The sequence below is a fragment of the Lygodium microphyllum genome, chromosome 12, assembly GCF_053477565.2.
Source record: "Lygodium microphyllum isolate KBCC chromosome 12, Lygodium_microphyllum_v1.1.10, whole genome shotgun sequence".
Taxonomy (NCBI): Eukaryota; Viridiplantae; Streptophyta; class Polypodiopsida; order Schizaeales; family Lygodiaceae; genus Lygodium; species Lygodium microphyllum.
Window position 1 is genome coordinate 33630994 of NC_141146.1, and position 18634 is coordinate 33649627.

The 18634-nt window shown below is 42.2% G+C and overlaps 1 protein-coding gene across 1 annotated transcript in view; it reads right to left on the reverse strand.

Annotated features, from left to right (window-relative positions):
- LOC148027623 (ARM repeat superfamily protein) overlaps positions 1-11412 on the reverse strand; it is a 49587-nt gene extending 38175 nt beyond the window's left edge. Inside the window, exons 1-4 of the mRNA XM_087689328.1 lie at positions 10917-11412; positions 10200-10375; positions 9438-9608; positions 9180-9290 (exon numbers count right to left, since the gene is read on the reverse strand). Coding sequence (XP_087545454.1) covers positions 9180-9290; positions 9438-9608; positions 10200-10375; positions 10917-11061 — 603 coding nt within the window. The 5' untranslated portion in view covers positions 11062-11412. The remainder of the gene's footprint in view (positions 1-9179; positions 9291-9437; positions 9609-10199; positions 10376-10916) is intronic.
- Positions 11413-18634: the final 7222 nt, after the last annotated feature.

Sequence of the window (18634 nt, forward strand, 5' to 3'; positions counted from 1 at the left end):
CTACAAGTTGTCGCCCAACTCTCCTACTTATCGACTGGCAATTTTCTCTCTCCTCCAGCAATCGCCAAACTATTCTCCCTACGTTTGGCAGTTTTCTCTCTCCTGCAGACTGTCCTGCTTGCATATTTAGTCTTTCTCTCTCCTACAAGCTATCTTGCTTGCGTTTTTAGTCTTTCTCTCTCCTACAGCCTGTGTTTTTAGTATTTCTCTCTCCTCACTGCAATCTGTATCAAATCCAGCTTCTCACTACTACATTTGCTGGTGTTCAACATCCAGAGGCTGTCTTGCTACAATTCGGGATTCATTCAAAGTACGACACACTCTCCAACTCATTACCCCTGCCTTGATCCTTGAGATACAAGAGTTCGAGGTTCAGTATTCATACATTGCATAGTGTGTTTGTTGCATGAGCATTGTATATTCAATAGTTATATCACTTCAATTATTTTCTGTGAACATTGTCTCTGAGTTACCCTAACCCTAACCGTGTTCTTTTATCAATCTGTGTTTTGTTGTACAATTGTTATTTGTGTTTCTGTGTCAGAGTATTTCTTTACATCTCAGAGTAGTCCAAGAGCAAGTGGCAGCATTAAAGCACCTCTACTCTGATATCATCTAAAGAAATAGTATAGCAAACACAAAAAACACAAAGTATACAACACAAAGAATACAATTCATATAATGATGAATGAGTGTATAAATGAAAACGAAAATGATACAAGTAGAGGAGCTTAAGCCTCCATCTCTCCAGGACCAAGCCAAATGTGTCTAAAGATCAAAGTACGTGGTACTTAAAAGTCCCAAGACACAGTAACAACAATCAATCCAACGGTGCTTGACGGTGATGAAAAGACAAGAGAACAATGTAGTTGACCGTTTAGACTACAAAAACACAAAGTTCTTGAGACTATGATGACATCAACGATCTAAAAACAATCTAGATGACAAGCAACCAACAAGGTGGCCTAGGTGTGGACAAAACACAAGTGCCAAATGAAGAAACAAGCCTACTACCAACAAGTGCAAATGATATTTGAGGATATGGATACTGCCTAATGAATTCTCGACATCAAGCAACCTAAGAAGATTGCGAAAACAAGGGTAGACTTGTTAAGGATGAAGCAAATCAGCTCACTGCTAGGTGGATGAAAAAATGCAGCCATACTGAGTATTGAATCAAGTATCTAGGATGATCACAAGCTACATAAGGTAGGGTGAGATGGTGATAATGATATGGAAGCTAAGGAAGCTCTCCAAACCAAGTTGCCTAGATGAAAAGAGCCTACAAACAGCAACGGCCCCACTTGAAAAGGTTCCACAAACTAAGATGTCCTTTGGAATGGGGTGTGGGCAGCAGTGGAAAATGAGAGCATTGAAGGTAGCTAGCTGGTTGGAATGAGGAATTGAGACTACACTAACACAAGACTCTTATTCATAGAGGATTGGGGATTCATTTGTCCTATTGTCAAAATAAGCCATTTATTTTTTGTCATTTTGCATTAATCACTCTTTGCGGCTGCCTTAAGGAGACTAAATAAAGGTTTAATTGAAAATAATGACTGATTGCAAACCCTAATATTAGTCGCTCAACAAGTGGTAGAATCAAGTTTAATAAGACTTCAGTTATCAAATTAGTGGATCATGCATTTATCAATTTAGCAATCTCACGTGAAAATGTAAATGGACTTGGACACCATCCACATCATATTGGTCATGCATCACTATTGCTATTGAAATACGAGTAGAAGGACCTTTATGTCTAAATCTTCGTATCCTTTATATTGTTTAATTTAAGATTAGTTACTTTGCAAAGAGCTTGCTTAAAACCACTTTAATAAGTTGGCTAGTTCCCATACCTACCCCATGTTGAGAAACCCTTCACCCGCAGTTTGCATTTTTGCGTTTCCGCATTTTGCATTTAGGGTTTGTGTTTAGGGTTTGCAGCCCCAAAAAGGGACGCACCCCAAGATGACTATGCCTATTTATAGGCCACACTCTCATTCATTCCTTACGGCTGATCCTTCAATCCGTCACTCCCACTCTCTCCATCAGTCTTCTAATACTCTCTCTCTTCCATCATCTCTCTCTCCTCTCCTACCACCATCTCCACTCTCTTGGTGCCAGCCATCATCTCCAGTTGGCTGCGTTTATGGTGGCAGTGTGCTCCTCTTCAACTGGCGTCCTTCCTCCATTGTAGGCAACAGCATCTTCTGTGCTCCTATACCTTGCGTTTGGAGTCCACACTCTCTAACGTCATCCTCCACCCTTCTAGCGGCTCCACCTTCTTGTGTTTGGCTGCCAAGGAGGTTCCTCACCATCTGGCATCTCTCTCCAGCAAGCATCACCTTCATCAAAGGCAGTTGCACCTTGCATTTGGTTCTTGGCTGCTTCCCACCCTCTGACGTCACTCCAACAGCTGGCGTCACCTCATCAGGCTTGCGTTTGTAGACGGAGGCTTCATCGACTATCTCCCTACTCGGAGATACCACTCTTCATCCCTACGTTTGCAAATTCAGAGGCTCCTCACCCTTCAACAACAGTCTCCCTACTCCAAGCAACACCTCCTCATTCTACGTTTGCAGACTCAGAGGCTTCTTTGACAGTCTTCCTACACTCTAGGGCTTCCTTTGTGCTACGGTACCCTTGTATCAGATTCAATTCATCAACATGATTCATCTTTCATCATCTTCTGTGTTTCTTTTCTCTCAGTGTTTCCCGTACACTCTATGTTTTCCCTCGCAAACCCTACTATCTCTTTGGTCACTTAATCATTTTGACATGGTATCAAAGCCGAAGGTGCTCAAAGAGCCACAAAGATCCTCCTCATCAAAGAAGACAAAGACAAGTAGCGGATTCGGCATCAACGTTTGATTTCTCTATCATTTCCGTTGCACATTGGGAGATATCATTTTTCTCCCTCCCACCCTCCCTTCTCTAGTTTGCCACACCAATACCATGGTATCTCCACCAACAGATTGCCCTTCTATTGGGTGCTACTACTACGGCACGAACGGTCATCCCACCGCAAATTGCTGACTTGGACCTTTGCTCCCCACCCCCCCTCCTCGGGATGTATGCATCTCACACTTGGCACTTCCTGAGCCACCTCTCCTTTCTGGGCCACAGCGATCGTTTTGCGTTAATTATCAAAGTATTATGCTCAAGGCAATAAGCCGCAATCGACACGCACTAAGTCCTTTCGACCACACAGAGACTCTAAAGACCTTACGAGATGATAAGCCCTCCTAGAGACCACCCTCCTCCTACACAAAGGTTTCCCCCACCCACTTTCAAGTACAATGGCTTTCACGGCCTACATCTCCTCCACAATCCACTCTCCTAAGAGCCCGCGACTATTCCCCACCCTTGCCTCATCTTGAGCCTCCTTCCCACCCTCTTTCACTCTGGGTTCGAGAGACCACTTATGGGTGCTTTCTAGCTACTTCTTTCCAGCCCCACATACCTTCTTCGACACGACCGACGACACTTCCTTCATCATCAGATGCTTCACAATCTATGAGCCATGAGTGGTTGGATTCCCTTTCTCTCTCAGACTAGGATTCAAAGAGGGATTTTCTTACTTCGCCCTCAGAGGGGGCTTCCAATTCTTCTTCGGCTTCACAAGGGGCTCCTACTTCTACTCCTTTCGATTCAAAGAGGAACCCTATGTGCCATGAAGTTCTTCACATACCACCACCTTTCACTTTCGAGTGGCTCTCCTTTGAGTAATCATTTCTTCTACTCATACCTAGGATCTAGAGGATCTACCTTGATCAAGGCAGTAATATTTTTAAGTAAAAACATTACATTTAAATCGCATGTCGCATTTTTAGACAAATCTTCTTCGTCATGATTCATTAAGGAAGTCGTTATCAACCGTAGGAAATTGCAAAGCATGGAAAAGATTCTAAGGGTTGCATGAAATAGGTTAACTCTAGCTTCAATTGGCATGAATCTCATTTAACTGCGTAGTAGTTAGGAAAGGTTGCATAATGCACATTCATCGTACGAAGAATTTCATTCATTAAGAGATGTAGTTAGGGAAAGGCTGCATGGTTTATTTAAGCGTAAAATCTTAAAAGCTTAGTGGCGTGATTCGCGAATGCAAGTCCTGGTAGGATCAATGAAAATTATGCCATAATTTAACATATGCTTTGGTCTTAACGAGAAAAGTTACGGATTGTGAATCTAGTCGTACGTAGAGGCAATGAATCATGTGCTTACAAGAATTGTGTCGTAATGCAACTAGTTTTTCCCTTTTAGATCAAATTAACATTCCTAGTGCTTATGAGAATTGTATCGTAATGCAACTAGTTTTTTCCTTTTAGATCAAATTAACATCCCTAGGATTGGTTCGTTTTTGTTGCAAAACAAGTAAACTGGATTACCTAACACACCTAAACCGCAAAGGATTCGCATAGGATGGTTCAATCCATACAATATACTCCAAGAGCTTAACTAGGGTTTAGCAAGTTAAGGACTTGACCTAGTTTCGCACTTGTTACCAAGTCGAAACCCTCATACCCAAAGGTCCTACCTACATTCACAAAATGTAGGGACAATTGGACGCGCTTGCAAGAAACAATCTAGGGTTTCTATCCTAAGGATCACTCGATCAAATGTTGAAACTCAGATTGAGATGGAACCCCTAGGACCGAACGTTGTCGGCCTAGTGCAATTGGGAATGGATTGAATAAGAAGACACCCTAAACCCTGCTTCTTGTCTAATCATGATTCCGTGACCAAAAGACGCCGTTCGATGGCTGAAATGATCCCACGGAATAGATGTGACACTTGTACAACAAGTTGCAACGTCGCATGATCTCGTAGTTCGATCACAAGAGAGTTGTCAATTCCTTGGAATGAGATTGGCAGATTCTTACCCAAGTTTATCTTGCAAGAGGATAAATAGTCATCCTGTTATATCACCTTTCTTGGGAAAATTTGCCAAGTTAAGATAAGGAAATTAGGTATTTGCTTGGAAGCAAAGGACCAATCAATAATTTGGAGCGACATAGTCGCCATGATTTACTATTAATAAAACCTAAGGTATTGGTTGAGTTGGGTTAATAGGGTACGGCCCTAACCCAAGGACAAAAGGAAGAACAGACATACCCTTGGGGATCTTGCCAAGTCGCAATTGATCCCGGATCGAATACTGGATACATTCGGAAAAAAAGATTCACTCCTTAGCAGTTGGCCAAATAAACGACCACTGGAATTGATTGTGCTTGTAACTGTTTAAAAAGCACTATTTGCATTGTTTGCTCAAGGAACTAAAGGATGGAAAGATATTTAATGCTTCAAGTTGAAGGCTTGAAGGGAGAGGCAATTTCAGTTACCCCCGACCGTCTACCTGACCCTAACCAAGGGGGTTGTTAGCCGCGCCGAGAACGTGGACCGAACCCGCCGCGTGAGGTCTCTCTGTTGAGCGCTACTTGGAGCAAGAGGACGCTTGGGTACCAGGGGGACTCTGGCCGTAAATCCCTCGCCTTCCGAGCCTTGCACAAGAGGCCAACGTGATTCGGGATTGGATCTCGAGGCCCGCATACTAGTCTACGGGCGAAATCTTGGATTAGTAATCCCTGTGGATTGCTGGATAGCCTTCGGGCGGATTATGGATAGCCTTCGGGCAAATTATGAATTAGCCTGCTGACTGGACTTTATGGATGTATTCCAAAAATAAATATGAAAAAAATGTTGAAAAGCAACTTATTTGACATTGTTTTTCTATGTCAAGTGTTAAGATTACATGAAGGAACCAGTGTCTAACGGGCTAATTAAGAAAGCTGCTTGATACATGTCCAACTAAATGTGACAAGTAATTAGACAACTAAAGCAACCCTAAGGAAAGTGCGATGGATGTGGCCATGGGTCCGTCCTACGGATGGGTAGTCTCGGTTGGCCGAGAACTTTTCTCAATCGTAATGGACAGCAAGGAGATCTTCTCAAAGGAAATGAATAGCAAGGGCGCTGACCTAGAGTCTAGGTTACAAAAATCCTGGTTTATGCTGTTTTAGAGGGACGGAATGAAACTATGCCTTATGATAAAGAGGTCAAGCCTTGCATCTTGTTAGCAGAGTATTTGTCAGCTCATGTGTGAGTCTGAGCTTGATCTGGGCTGGGCATTTTTATTAGATATTTTAGGTATTTTTCTGGTGTGGCATTTTATGCCAGTGGAGCATTTTATGCACCAGTCGGCCAGCATTAATGCTGTCCGACCAGCATTATTGCTCTCCACTTTTTCAGTCTATATATCCTCAGTGGCTCCTCCTCAGTCATTATCATCACCTTCACCATCTGCAGACTCTGTGGAGAGAGGAGCTAGTGCCAGTGCCCACGCAACCAGTGACTCACTGTTGTATGCGACTGTCTCGTGTTCAGATATTTGGATTCCATTTCCCGTGCATACATCTGAGTTCTCATTTGTATCGTGTTCTTTCTTTTCTCTTTTTGTCTTGTGTTTCAGCACATGTTTATGCTTCCACCGCTGCTCCACTTCTGACACATCTCTCTCATTTCCCATTCTCCTTGAACCAAGTGTAGCATGAATCCGCTTCGTTCCTGGCGTTTCTGCATAAAGTAGTTCGCTTGGGGTTCGACGCTAGTTACCGTTTAGAAAATGACCATTAGGAAAAACCCTGATTCAGGTCGGTCCTAAGTAGAAACAACCGAAATACTTCCGCTACGTAGCAGACACGAAAAGTCCTAGATCGCAAACCCCGTAACATTCCATGGGAGTATCGAGCGGAGCTTTCTAAACTCTCTTTTCGATGGACTACTAAGGCGTGTCCTGAAAGGCAACAGGTGGACACGTTACAAAGGCCCTTGGATCTTCAACAGTGACTTGGTGACTAGGCCTTCGTATTCCTTCCAGCATGGAGTCACGAAGCTAGTGGCTTCTCTCCCGAGATTGAGTTTCGAGTTCTACAGCTCATCTAGTCTTCTGACTATCTTCAAAGGTCATCGAGTACGGGCATATCCTTATGATTCTCGACGCCATCCAAAGTCCAACATCCCTCCTATGCATCATCTTTGTACTAGGGCACTTAGACAAGTTAACAATTTTCCCACGCAGAACACTGTCGAAGTAACACCTGTTGCATGAGCATTCTTCAGCATGTAGCCTTGCATCTCCACCTCACTTTTCTCTTGTTCCTCTTTTTTGGGCCTGAGAGGGGGTATTGAGAAACCCTTCACCCGCAATTTACATTTTTGCGTTTTGCGTCTAGGGTTTGCAACCCCAAAAAGAGACGCTACCCCAAATTGACTATGCCTATTTATAGACCACTCTCATTCATTCCTTACAGCTGATCCTTCAATCCGTCACTCCCACTCTCTTCATCAATCTTCTGACACTCTTCTATCATCTCTCTCCTCTCCTACCACCATCTCCCCACTCTCCTGGCACCAACCTTCATCTCCAGTTGGCTACGTTTATGGTGGCAATGTGCTCCTCTTCAGTTGGCATCCATCCTCCATTGTTGGCAACAGTATCTGTGCTCCTACACCTTGCGTTTGGAGTCCACTCTCTGGCATCATCCTCCACCCTTCTAGCGGCTCCACCTTCTTGCGTTTGGCTGCCAAAGAGGTTCCTCACCATCTGGCATCTCTCTTCAACAGAGCGTCACCTTCATCAGAGATAGTTGCACCTTGCATTTGGTTCTCGGCTGCTTTCCACCCTTCTACGTCACTCCAACGCTAGCATCACCTCATCACGCTTGCGTTTGCAAACGGAGACTTCATCGATTCTCCCTGCTCGTAGGTACCACTCTTCATCTCTACGTTTGCAGATTCAGAGGCTCCTCACCCTTGGACAACAGTCTCCCTGCTCCAGAGGCAACACCTCCTCATCCTGCGTAAGCAAACTCAGGGGCTTCTTTAGTAGTCTTTCTGCATTCTAGAGCTTCCTTTATGTTACGGCACCCTTGTATCAAATTCACTTCATCAGCATGATTCATCTTTCATCATCTTCTATGTTTCTTTTCTCTCTCTGTGTTTGCCGTACACACTGTGTTTTCCCTCGCAAACCCTATTGTCTCTTTGGTCACTTAGTCATTTTGACACCCCAATGGCTGAAAGTTAATACTGCATTCCCTCAACCTTGGTGATCATCAAAGTAGAGAAAGTCTTATCGCCCTTCTCTTCTCACTCATCAAGGTTCTCCGAATGGCCAAAAACCCCCACTTGCCATAGATCACATGTAGACCTATAAACGTTGTTTGGATCATACAAAGTAAATAGAGACGCAAAGCCTTTTAAATTCTCTACACATTGTCGAATAGCTACCCAAATTGTGACAAAGATCTAATCAAAAGGCTTTGCATGAATGCGGCTAGATAATGCAAGATAAGGTGCCAAATCAAACACAACCACCTCAATCATCAAATTATGCATAGTAAAACCCATACGGTTGTTTTGCAAGCACTAGCTGGCCAAGGCTAATAGCATGAGCACCATTGAAGCAATCACATTTACCTTTTTAATGCAATCTCACTGTAAGAATATGCCAAATGCCAAGTCCCATGCTCTTATACCTTGTTGAAAGTATGATTATGTCAATTATTTAGAGTGTGGGACTGCCAAAGGCACTTTCAATAATAGATACAAAGATTGTAGGAAGAGAATAGGGAGGCCATAATAGTGTCTAGGTAGGTCATATCCATGCATGGGTTCCCCACTTCTATGTTTAAGTCTATCTAGAACCCAAGATCCAAGTCCCACCAAGCATATTGGCTCTCATAGTTGGAGCTGCACAGGTCCAGCCCCGCAATCTGCATACACACAATGGCAAACTCCTACAACATGACAATAACTAATGGAAGAATGATAATGAACCATGACGATTGTGATGGAACTTTGAGCTTCAAATACCTGCTCTAAAAATGTTATAAACTCATAAAATGGACAATGCCCATGATTTGGTGAGCTTCAAACTTGTGACATGAAGGACTCTAAGCAGTGAGACCAGTCTACGCGCAAGTCAACACATTAAAATGAGTGTGTGGAAAAAAAATCAAACAACAAAAGGCTTCAAGGGCCACATGTAAGCTCTAACATCTCAACCAACCCAACAAAAGATCAGGCAATGACTAGAAAAATTTAAGAGACTGCTCCATCTTCTGAGTTGGGAGAAAACTTTTTAAACAATTTCACAAAATATCAACCCCAAAACGTACCTTTTGTGCAAGTATGTGGAACAACTGTTGGAGAGGAAGTAGCAGTTCAGATGCTATCAGCTCTAGCTGTGGTGGTACTGGTTCTCTTGCAACTGTTGGATTCATAAAGTACTACAACAAAACAAACTTTAGAGGGAATAAAAACTAAAAAACTTTAGAAGGCATACTTAACTATGGTGGATTATAAATGATTGCTCTAACAATGTGCAAAACTACAAAAATAGACGTTGAGAAAAAGGAAAAGGCACTCTAAATTACCCGAAAAGGTTTAATCATTGCTTGCATTGCAATCAGCACATTGAAAGTCTTAAGCTGATATGCTCCTGTTTCATTCAGGAGGTTGCTGGTCTGCAAGGCATTCTTCATGGCAGAAACTAGTTCAGGCCAAGAGTTCTCACGAACAAAATCATCGTCTATAATGAGACGGAACTGTACAAAAAACATATATAAAGTTCTCAGACACAGACTATCTACTCATCTTGAAATTAAAGAGCTCACAGTGTATAAGTCACTGTCTAGATTGCATTCTTCAGAATGCTAGCTCCAGACAAAGATCCCTATGGTTTGATAGACCAACTAAGATTGCATTATGACAATGAAGCAAGTGAATGCAGGCATGGATGGATCTTGAACAAGGATCCTAGCAATCATTGTCTGCACAAAGTATTGAGATAGATCCAAAAACCTGAAAGTCAGGCAAAAGAGTTAAATGCATGCAGGTTCCAAAGCCTTCCTGATGGAGACAGCTCATCCAGATCAATGCAAGTAAGGGAATGCTGTGGAAAACGGGAAAGCATTATATGGACGCTTGATGTAGGTTGTGCAAAGGAGTTTCTTTGTTGGGTTGGCTGAGGGCAGAAAAGTAGAAAATGTAGCTGAGGGAATTTCATTTCACCAGTTCAGATGCAAAAATAAAGCATGATGTGGACTACAACAATCCTGAAATACTGCACAGATCATCAATTCTACAGTATTGTTTTTTTTTTAATCTCACAGTCAAACCAGAAAGCTAAGACGGACCGCTTCAGCTAGAACTTTTAGTGTGCTGAGGTTTGTTTGCAAAAGTGCTTCAACTAGCTGATTTCGAAAGGCAGGCCGATCATTTGCTGACAAAAAATCAGAATGATGCCAATGATACTTCAGAAGATTCTTCAAGTATGCTGCAGCAGCTATTCTCTGCCCTTCCTCGGAGGAACCTGAAGTTTGTGCAAGCAATCCTTTCATTAGTCGAATCTTGCAAACTTAATGCCATAGAGCAAACCTTAATCATCACTTTCCCCCCAGTTCAGTAGATGACCACTACCGCATAGAACTTGCTGTCCTTAAAACTTTGTCGCTTCACAACATTAAACATATGCAAAGGACCATAGATCCAAACTCTTCCCAACCATCTCATCGTTCAACTAACATACATCGTTCTTAAACTTAATATGGACACGCAAATACGTAACTATTTGTTGCTCTTATGCAACTTATCGCTTTTCTGAAGCAATGCACGTCCATTAAAAATCCCATTAAGCATAATCAGTTTTGGCAATCTATGCAAAAGTAGCCTGAATCCTGATAAATAAAAATACAAAATGTAAATCCTGTGGCCTATGACAACAACTGTGCTGTCATCGATTGTGAAAAACAAACAACTTGATCACGCAAAAAGAAGCATAAGCAACGAGAATCCGTGCTTTCAGCATGTTTTAAGATAAGACTCAAGTTGTAGACAGTTCCAAACTGCCGTACCAGAAGCGATGGAAAGCAGAATGAAAGGGAAGCCAGGTGAGGCCTCTACAGACTCCAAAGCGGCAGATGCAGATCTAATCGCTGCCTCGTCATTGCCGACAGTCGCTGAGAGCAGCTGCTGCACCTGCTCTAGGGAGGCTGACATGCTGTTAGGGACTAATCGGGATGTCTGCCGCAGGGAGCGAGCTCAATTCCAAGCCTATAATGGCGAGTCAAATGCGCGTAGCCCGATTGGGAGAGGTACTCGTAAGTTCGTTCCTTCTTCTCTCCCGCCAAAAGGCGAACGATACAGTAAAGAGAGAGACTTTGGCAGCAGGATGAATAAGAGGATAATGATCCTCTGAGCTCTCTAGGCTAAGCTCTGAGGTTGCATGCCAAGACCTTCTCACACAGACAGACACACAGATAGAAACAGACACAGAGAGAGAGAGAGACAGAGACAGAGACAGAGAGATCCTTATAGTTCCCGCCAACTTTCTTATCATGGGACCTGAGGAAAAAGTGTAGTCTCTCATAGAAAGAGAAACTTTACTCCATAGTGCTTACAACCTGCAGGGTATTAGGGGCATGATTCTTGATTGCAATTTTAGGGGGCACTAGCTAACTTCATTCATGAAATGGATAAGAATGTGTATTGGGAAACATGTTGTATAACATTGGCCTTTGGTGCATATGCTTATACAATGGTGTACACTTACACGCTTGTGAATTGATGGACAAAACCTCTTTGTCCCCACCCTCCAAAACAACCCAATAAACTCCTCTAACAAATCTAACTTGACATCCTCACCCTCACCAACAACTTCTTTAGTGGACCCATCTAACTTCATCAACAACCTCTCAAGCCTCCAAGAGCTCCACTTAGCATATAATCACCTCAATGGCACCCTCCCAGTCTCATTTGGCTTCAACTAGCTAGCCTACTTGGAGCTCAATAAGTAGCGGCCATATTTGTCTTAAACCCGTAGGATGGGGCAACCCATTTTATGGCATACATGCCACTGGCCAAGCTAGGGGAGAGGACATTTGATAGTCACTCGTACACCTTTCCTAAGCAACACCATTTTGAACCCCTTCGGATTCATAGACTTACCTAGTTGAGTGATTTCCAAGTCTACCTCACAACAACAGAATGTCGTGGCCTTAACTCTCTAGGATCGACTTAAGGAGTCTATGACCTATAAATCTCTATTAAGAATCTAGTGCCTAACCAATAAAGGTCACTTTGTAACTGATCGAGGCCAAGGACATACTAGCACCACACTTGGTTCAAAGAGAGTGAAAAAGAAGGGGAAGTTGAGCGCCTCAACATAAACTCAATCAAGTCCCCTAAAGCAATGGTAGCTGGGATTTACAACTTGACCTTAGATTGACTTATTGAGCCCACTTGTTCATATATGATAACATTGTTGTAATAGTTGTGACAACTATCTACCTACTTTCCACCCACCCACCCAAACATTTTATGTAATTATAGTTGTTGTGACAACTATCTACCTACTTTCCACTCACCCATTGGGGCATTTTAATTATGTAATCTAGGGTCATGGGGAGTACAATATTGATCTCACTTCTTTCATTCATATTCAGATTCCTCATTGATCGCATTATACAACATCTGTAACAGCCAATATACACTATGCACATCCACAATTAGCGATATCAAGGCATTAGCATTTCTACCAAACAATAATTCCACTTAAAACCGTCCCCTTGCATTTACAAGCATTTCAAGCCAATACCATTGCATAACCTCTATCTTTGATAACAACACATCTATGAATACACAAGATACCATTACATGATTCCTATCTTCAACAATTTAGTTCAAGGTGAAAACATAGCATCTTTATATCACATACCATTGCATGATCCTTATCCTTGATGTTAACACATATATGCATACACATGGTACCATTGCATGATCCTTATGTACAAGAACTATGCATCCATACAATCACGAGGTACAATTCGAGAAAACTTCACATCTTTATTGCATTTTCTTGTCTCAACTATCTCTAGTGACACCATTGCATCATCCCTATCTTGCAAAACATGGAATCAATGAAACACAAGGTGCTAATTAAGACAAGGACCCATCATAAAGCACTCTCTCTTCTAAAGTTATCCCTACATTCTTAAGGGGGGATTAAGCAAATTTCTTAAGCTATCTTTAATCACACGTTTGTATAAAGGACATGGTAGGGACATAACAATTGTTTCTGAAAACATTCTTAAGGTCTCTAAGTTGTGCCCTTATGACTTAAGGATTAATGTTTGACTCTAGGGCATAATAATGGTGTAGTTTAAGATCGTGAGACCAACGATATTTCTTAACATCCTTGTACCTCCATGGCTCTCTCTCTCTCTCTCTCTCTCTCTCTCTCTCTCTCTCTCTCTCTCTCTCTCTCTCTCTCTCTCTCTCTCTCTCTCTCTCTCTCTCTCTCTCTCTCTCTCTCTCTCTCTCTCTCTCTCTCTCTCTCTCTCTCTCTCTCGTGTGAAGAAGTTTGAATTAATGTATGGAAATCTCTCTCTCTCTCTCTCTCTCTCTCTCTCTCTCTCTCTCTCTCTCTCTCTCTCTCTCTCTCTCTCTCTCTCTCTCTCTCTCTCTCTCTCTCTCTCTCTCTCTCTCTCTCTCTCTCTCGTGTGAAGAAGTTTGAATTAATGTATGGAAACGTCTACATTAGACCTCCTAAACATCCAAGCATGATCAAAGACTAGCAACAAATACTCATCAAGCCAAAAGGCTATAAAACACCACACTATAGTAATAAAAGATGAGGGTCATGAACTTGGGGATTTCACTATATCTAAACCCTTTATACCACATACATTCAAGGCCTATTTAAGAATAACATTACATGTGAAATTTCTCTAAATAAAACACACAAATTTCTATTCAATCTATGAATAACCCCTTTATATGGCACCCTTTAGTTTGCAAAAAAATGCATTTAAATTATTTTTTCTTTTGAACTCATGCAATACATATTTATGAGTGATCCCCTCTCCGCCCCCCCCCCCCCCCCCCCCCCGAGGTAGTCGAGGTCATGAACTTGGACTAAAAGGCCACCAAAACACAATACACAAATATCTTGTGAGTTTCACAATAGGAGTGGAGCGAACAATATGCAACCAAGGAGTAGCCACATCGGGGAGGATCTGGCCCCCTAAAACTATGGAAGAGATTTGCCATAATAGTAATCCTCAAACATTGGCCACATGAGAGTAGCATTTAAAGACCCGTAAAGTGCCGAAAAGGAGTGGATTAGTGCAAATTTTATGCGGGATTTTAAAGCCGATGGGAGCAGAACATGAAGAGTCAACAATTTCTAGAGACTGAGGAAGATGTAAATGACAACTTTGGCCGTTGCGGTGGTTGTAGACTTTTAGTAAATTTTTCGACAGTCGGATTGAAGAGAGACAGCTTCCCGGTTGTTCGGGATGTCAAGTCAGACATGCAGGATTTTTTAGATTTGAAATCGGTCATCACACAGAAGAATTACAAGGGATTGGATATTGCCAAGGTTAAAATGGACCCAAAGAGTAGGGAAAAAAAGTTGGGCATGGCCTTTAGGGAGGGCCGTAGGCCCCTAAAAAATTTCATGGGGGGCAGGGTGTTTTTGAAACAGCGAGCAGCAACAAACAGCCGGCCTCATGGCGACAATTTGTGGATGGAGGGGGTGGGGGGCTGTAAGTAAGCCACCCAACAGATCACGGCAAGCATCTTCTTTAAATTTTCGCTCTCCATCGCCGGTTTCTGATTGCAAAACGACTGCCCGGTGGAGAACATACAAAATCAATCTTTCTCTCTCCTCCCTCCTCTCTCCTCTTGATGCTTGTTCACACGTGTGATTCTATGGGAGAAGGGGAAGGAGTTGGATGCAAGATACTAATGGAATAATGGAACCGGAGCAAAGGAGATCGTAGATCGCGCTGTGAGAGAGCCCGTGAAAGGGAAGGTCCATATTGGCTATGTGCCCTCAATGTTACATGTCAAGAACCTCACGAGAATGTCCATGGGTATGCCAAGAAACTGAAGGAGGTATTCCGTAAGTTACGAACCTATATTCCTATTGTTGCTCAGCTACAATAATTTTTGAATGTTCTAGGTTTTAACATTCAAGTGCAATTGAGCATTGTTGCTCTTGCCGATATTGATACAGCTATTACATGAGCAGAAGAGGTAGAATCGTGATTACAAGCGACTTATACCTCTAGGGCAAACTGGAATCCGAGTTTAGGATTTAGAAATACTTTAGCGTTGACAAATGGAGGTCAAGGGATGCCCATGAGTCCTCCTAGTGGGAAAGGAAGCATAATTCCAAATGTGTCCATATTACTGGCTCCTCCTAGTGTAACCATGCCTATGACTAGTCAGATGGCTCCACCAACTGTTGGAAGCCCAATGATAAATTCTACCATTGTTCCAGGGAATCAACAGTCAATCCCTAATCAAGTGGTTAAGCCAATGGAATGACAAGTAGATGATCGCGGCGAGTCAAGTGCCTCAAATGTCCTTGGCGAAGTTAGGAATATGATGAAGCACTATACTGATATGATTAGTGAACAATATAGACAAATAGCCGTTGATGTTAATTTCCTTAAGAAGCAACAAAATTTGATAGGGAGTCAATGCCCTGAAGAGGGTCGCTCCTCAAGATTCAGCTGTAAGTGGTGTGGTGGCCAACATTTCCCTAGGAACTATCCAAATGTTAAATGTGACACGTGTGGAAAGTCCTGCCATTTAGCTAGTACATGTTGAAGTAAGATTAGCTCTCGCCAGCAATGAAGTAAATAGCCAGGTCAAGTTAATCATCGAGCGCAATGGAATAATCTCCAACAAGATGAAGGAGCAAAAAGAGAGAAAGCTATGGTAGAGGAGCTACCTAGTGGTAGTGGAGTTAGCCTTATAGAAGTTGTTTGCGTCAATGGCACTGAAGCTTCTAATCTATGGGTTATTACAAGAGGTCAAAAGGGTAAAGAAGTCGACAAAGCCAAGGCAAAACCCGTCAAGGGAAACCCCAAGCAAGATGATAAGGGGACGCAAGTCCTTAATCCCATATATGGAAGGCGGACCTCTCAAGGCCATAGATGGCAAAGCCGACCCCAAGAAGAATAAGGAGTCGCCGAAGAAGAAGGCAAAGCCAATAAAGGAGCACCAAGGCCGGTCTCTCTTTCGGTTCAAAGACCGAAAGAGAGAATGGTTTGGTGAGAAAAGCAAGCCCTTGCTAGCTATCATGAATTTGATTTAGCGAGTTCTCTTTGCGGAGTTAAGCCGGATGTAAATTTTCTACAGTTGATTAAGTTGTTTCCAGGAGTACGCAAGGGATTTAAGAAGATTCTACGCACTAGGTATATCGTTGAGCCCCTGGGAATAGTGCAAGTAGGAGATGATTGGTTTGAGCATGCTGAAAAGCATTGTCCAAGGGTAGCAGCATATGTTGATGGAATATTAGTGGACCATTCTATTGTGGACACAGGATCCTCTGTCAACATTATGAGTTCGGAATTGATGGAGAGACTGGGATTAGAAATAAAAAAAGATGCCTCCACGATCCTCCGAATGGCTAATGACAATTTAAGACAACCCAAAGGTTGCATTACTAAAGTCCATGTGACCATTGCCAATGTAGAATGCATTATGGACTTTAGGGTCATTAGGTTTGTAGGGTGACCTAGCTATCAAGTATTGCTAAGTAGGCCATGGATCTTACAAGCAGACTATCAGGTTGAGATACCTGTTGGGCAATTAATCTTTGGCCGAGAGGTGCTAGGCGTGTAGTAGTAGATGCCTATCCTGAATCTCCTCAAAGTGAGAGAGTTTCGTTATCTTCATCAGAGTTTGATACACTAGATGCTCATCTGCTAGTGACACATCATCAAGTAACAAATCCAATGAGGGGTCCACTACAGAGGATATCTACCAAGTGACTTTGAATGAGCCAATAGAGGCTCAAGAAAGGATAAGGGATGTGGATGTAATTGAGCTTGACCTTCGTATGATAAATGATTCACGGCCAATTAAATTAGGATCCATGCTCAGTTCGGAACAAAGGAAGGACTATTTGTCCTTGATTCAAGAATTCCGCGATATTTTTGCTTGGAGTTATGATGGGTTGAGAGGCATTCCTCCCAGCCTGGATATTCATACGATTCCTTTGAAGCAAGGTAGGCGCTCGGTGCGACAGAAAGTAAGGCATCTGCCTTTCGAATTAAGGGATGGGCTATTCGAAGAATTGACAAAGCTACGAAAGGCTGGCCTGATATTTTCGGCTCAACACATGGAATGGTGTTCACCAGTTGTTATCAGGAAGAAGAAGAACAATCAGATTCGACTTTGGATAGATTTTAGAGAGCTTAATAAGCAGACAATTAAGGATTACTATCCATTGCCATTCATTGATCAAATTTTGGATTAGTTAAGCGGGTACGGAAATCTATTCTTTTATGGATTGCTTTGTTGGATATAACCAGATGGCTATTGCGAAGGAATATAAAATTGAAAATGACATTTATTACTGTCTTTGGTACCTTTGCATATCATATGATAGCCTTTGTTGGTCTATGCAATACGCCTGGGTCTTGGCAATGAACAGTTGATAAGACCTTTGGTGATATCTCCCTAGAGGAGTTAAAAGTCTTTATTGACGATCTGGGGGTAGCCACCACAAAGGGAGTGACAAACTGATTATTCTAAGGAAATGTTTTGAGTGTTGTAGACAGTTTTGCATTGCTCTTAACCCTAGAAAGTGCATATTTGGGGTACCCTATGGGTTGTTACTCAGCCATGTGGTTAGTACAACTGGTATTGCGAACCTTGAAAAGATAAAGGTTATAGTCTCTATGAGCCTGCCGCATACTCCAAAAGACATGCACAACTTTCTGTCTCATCAGTGGGATATTATCGAAGAAAGAGTGTTGCCATTGACCAACCTTCTATCTTTTAACTATCTGTTTCAGTGGAATGAAGCCTATCAAGTATCCTTTGAGGATGTGAAGCAAGAATTAGCAAAAGCACCAATCCTAAAAGCACCCAGAAGAGGTAAAGTTTTCTATCTATTTTTAGTAGCCACAATGCATAGTATTAGCTCTGTTTAGCTCAAATTTGGGAGGAGAAATGGTATCATCCAATTGCCTTTGCTAGTAGGAAATTGGGGATATCTGAAGTTAATTATATGAACACTGAGAAATTGTGCCTTCGAATGGTCTTTGCAATAAAGAAATTTAGTCATTATATTCTATATGAGAAGGTAGTATTCTTTACAATGAACAAGTTGTAGCCGCTTGACCGTTTAGCAAAGTGGTTAATCACTTTGCAGGAGTTCGATTATGAGATTAGAAGCAAGTCACCAAAGCTACAGGGTATTGTAGAATGTCTTGTGGATTTCGGGGAGCCAAAGGAAATTATGGCTGAGGGAAGTGATATTGAAGGTCTATTTAAAATCGATACAGCTTCCATCCCTTCCTGGTATGCGACTATAACGCATTATTTATCTACATGAGGATTTGGAACTGCTTTATCCAAGTCTAAAAAGAGAAAAATCAAGTAACAAGCATTACGCTTTTCGATTATAGCAAATGTCTTATATTGGAGAGGAGTAGATGATATCTATCATCATTGTGTAGTACCCAATGAGGTACCATTTATTCTTGAGGAGTGTCATGATTCCAGCATGTGAGGGACATTTTGCTAGCCGACTTATCACCCAAAAATC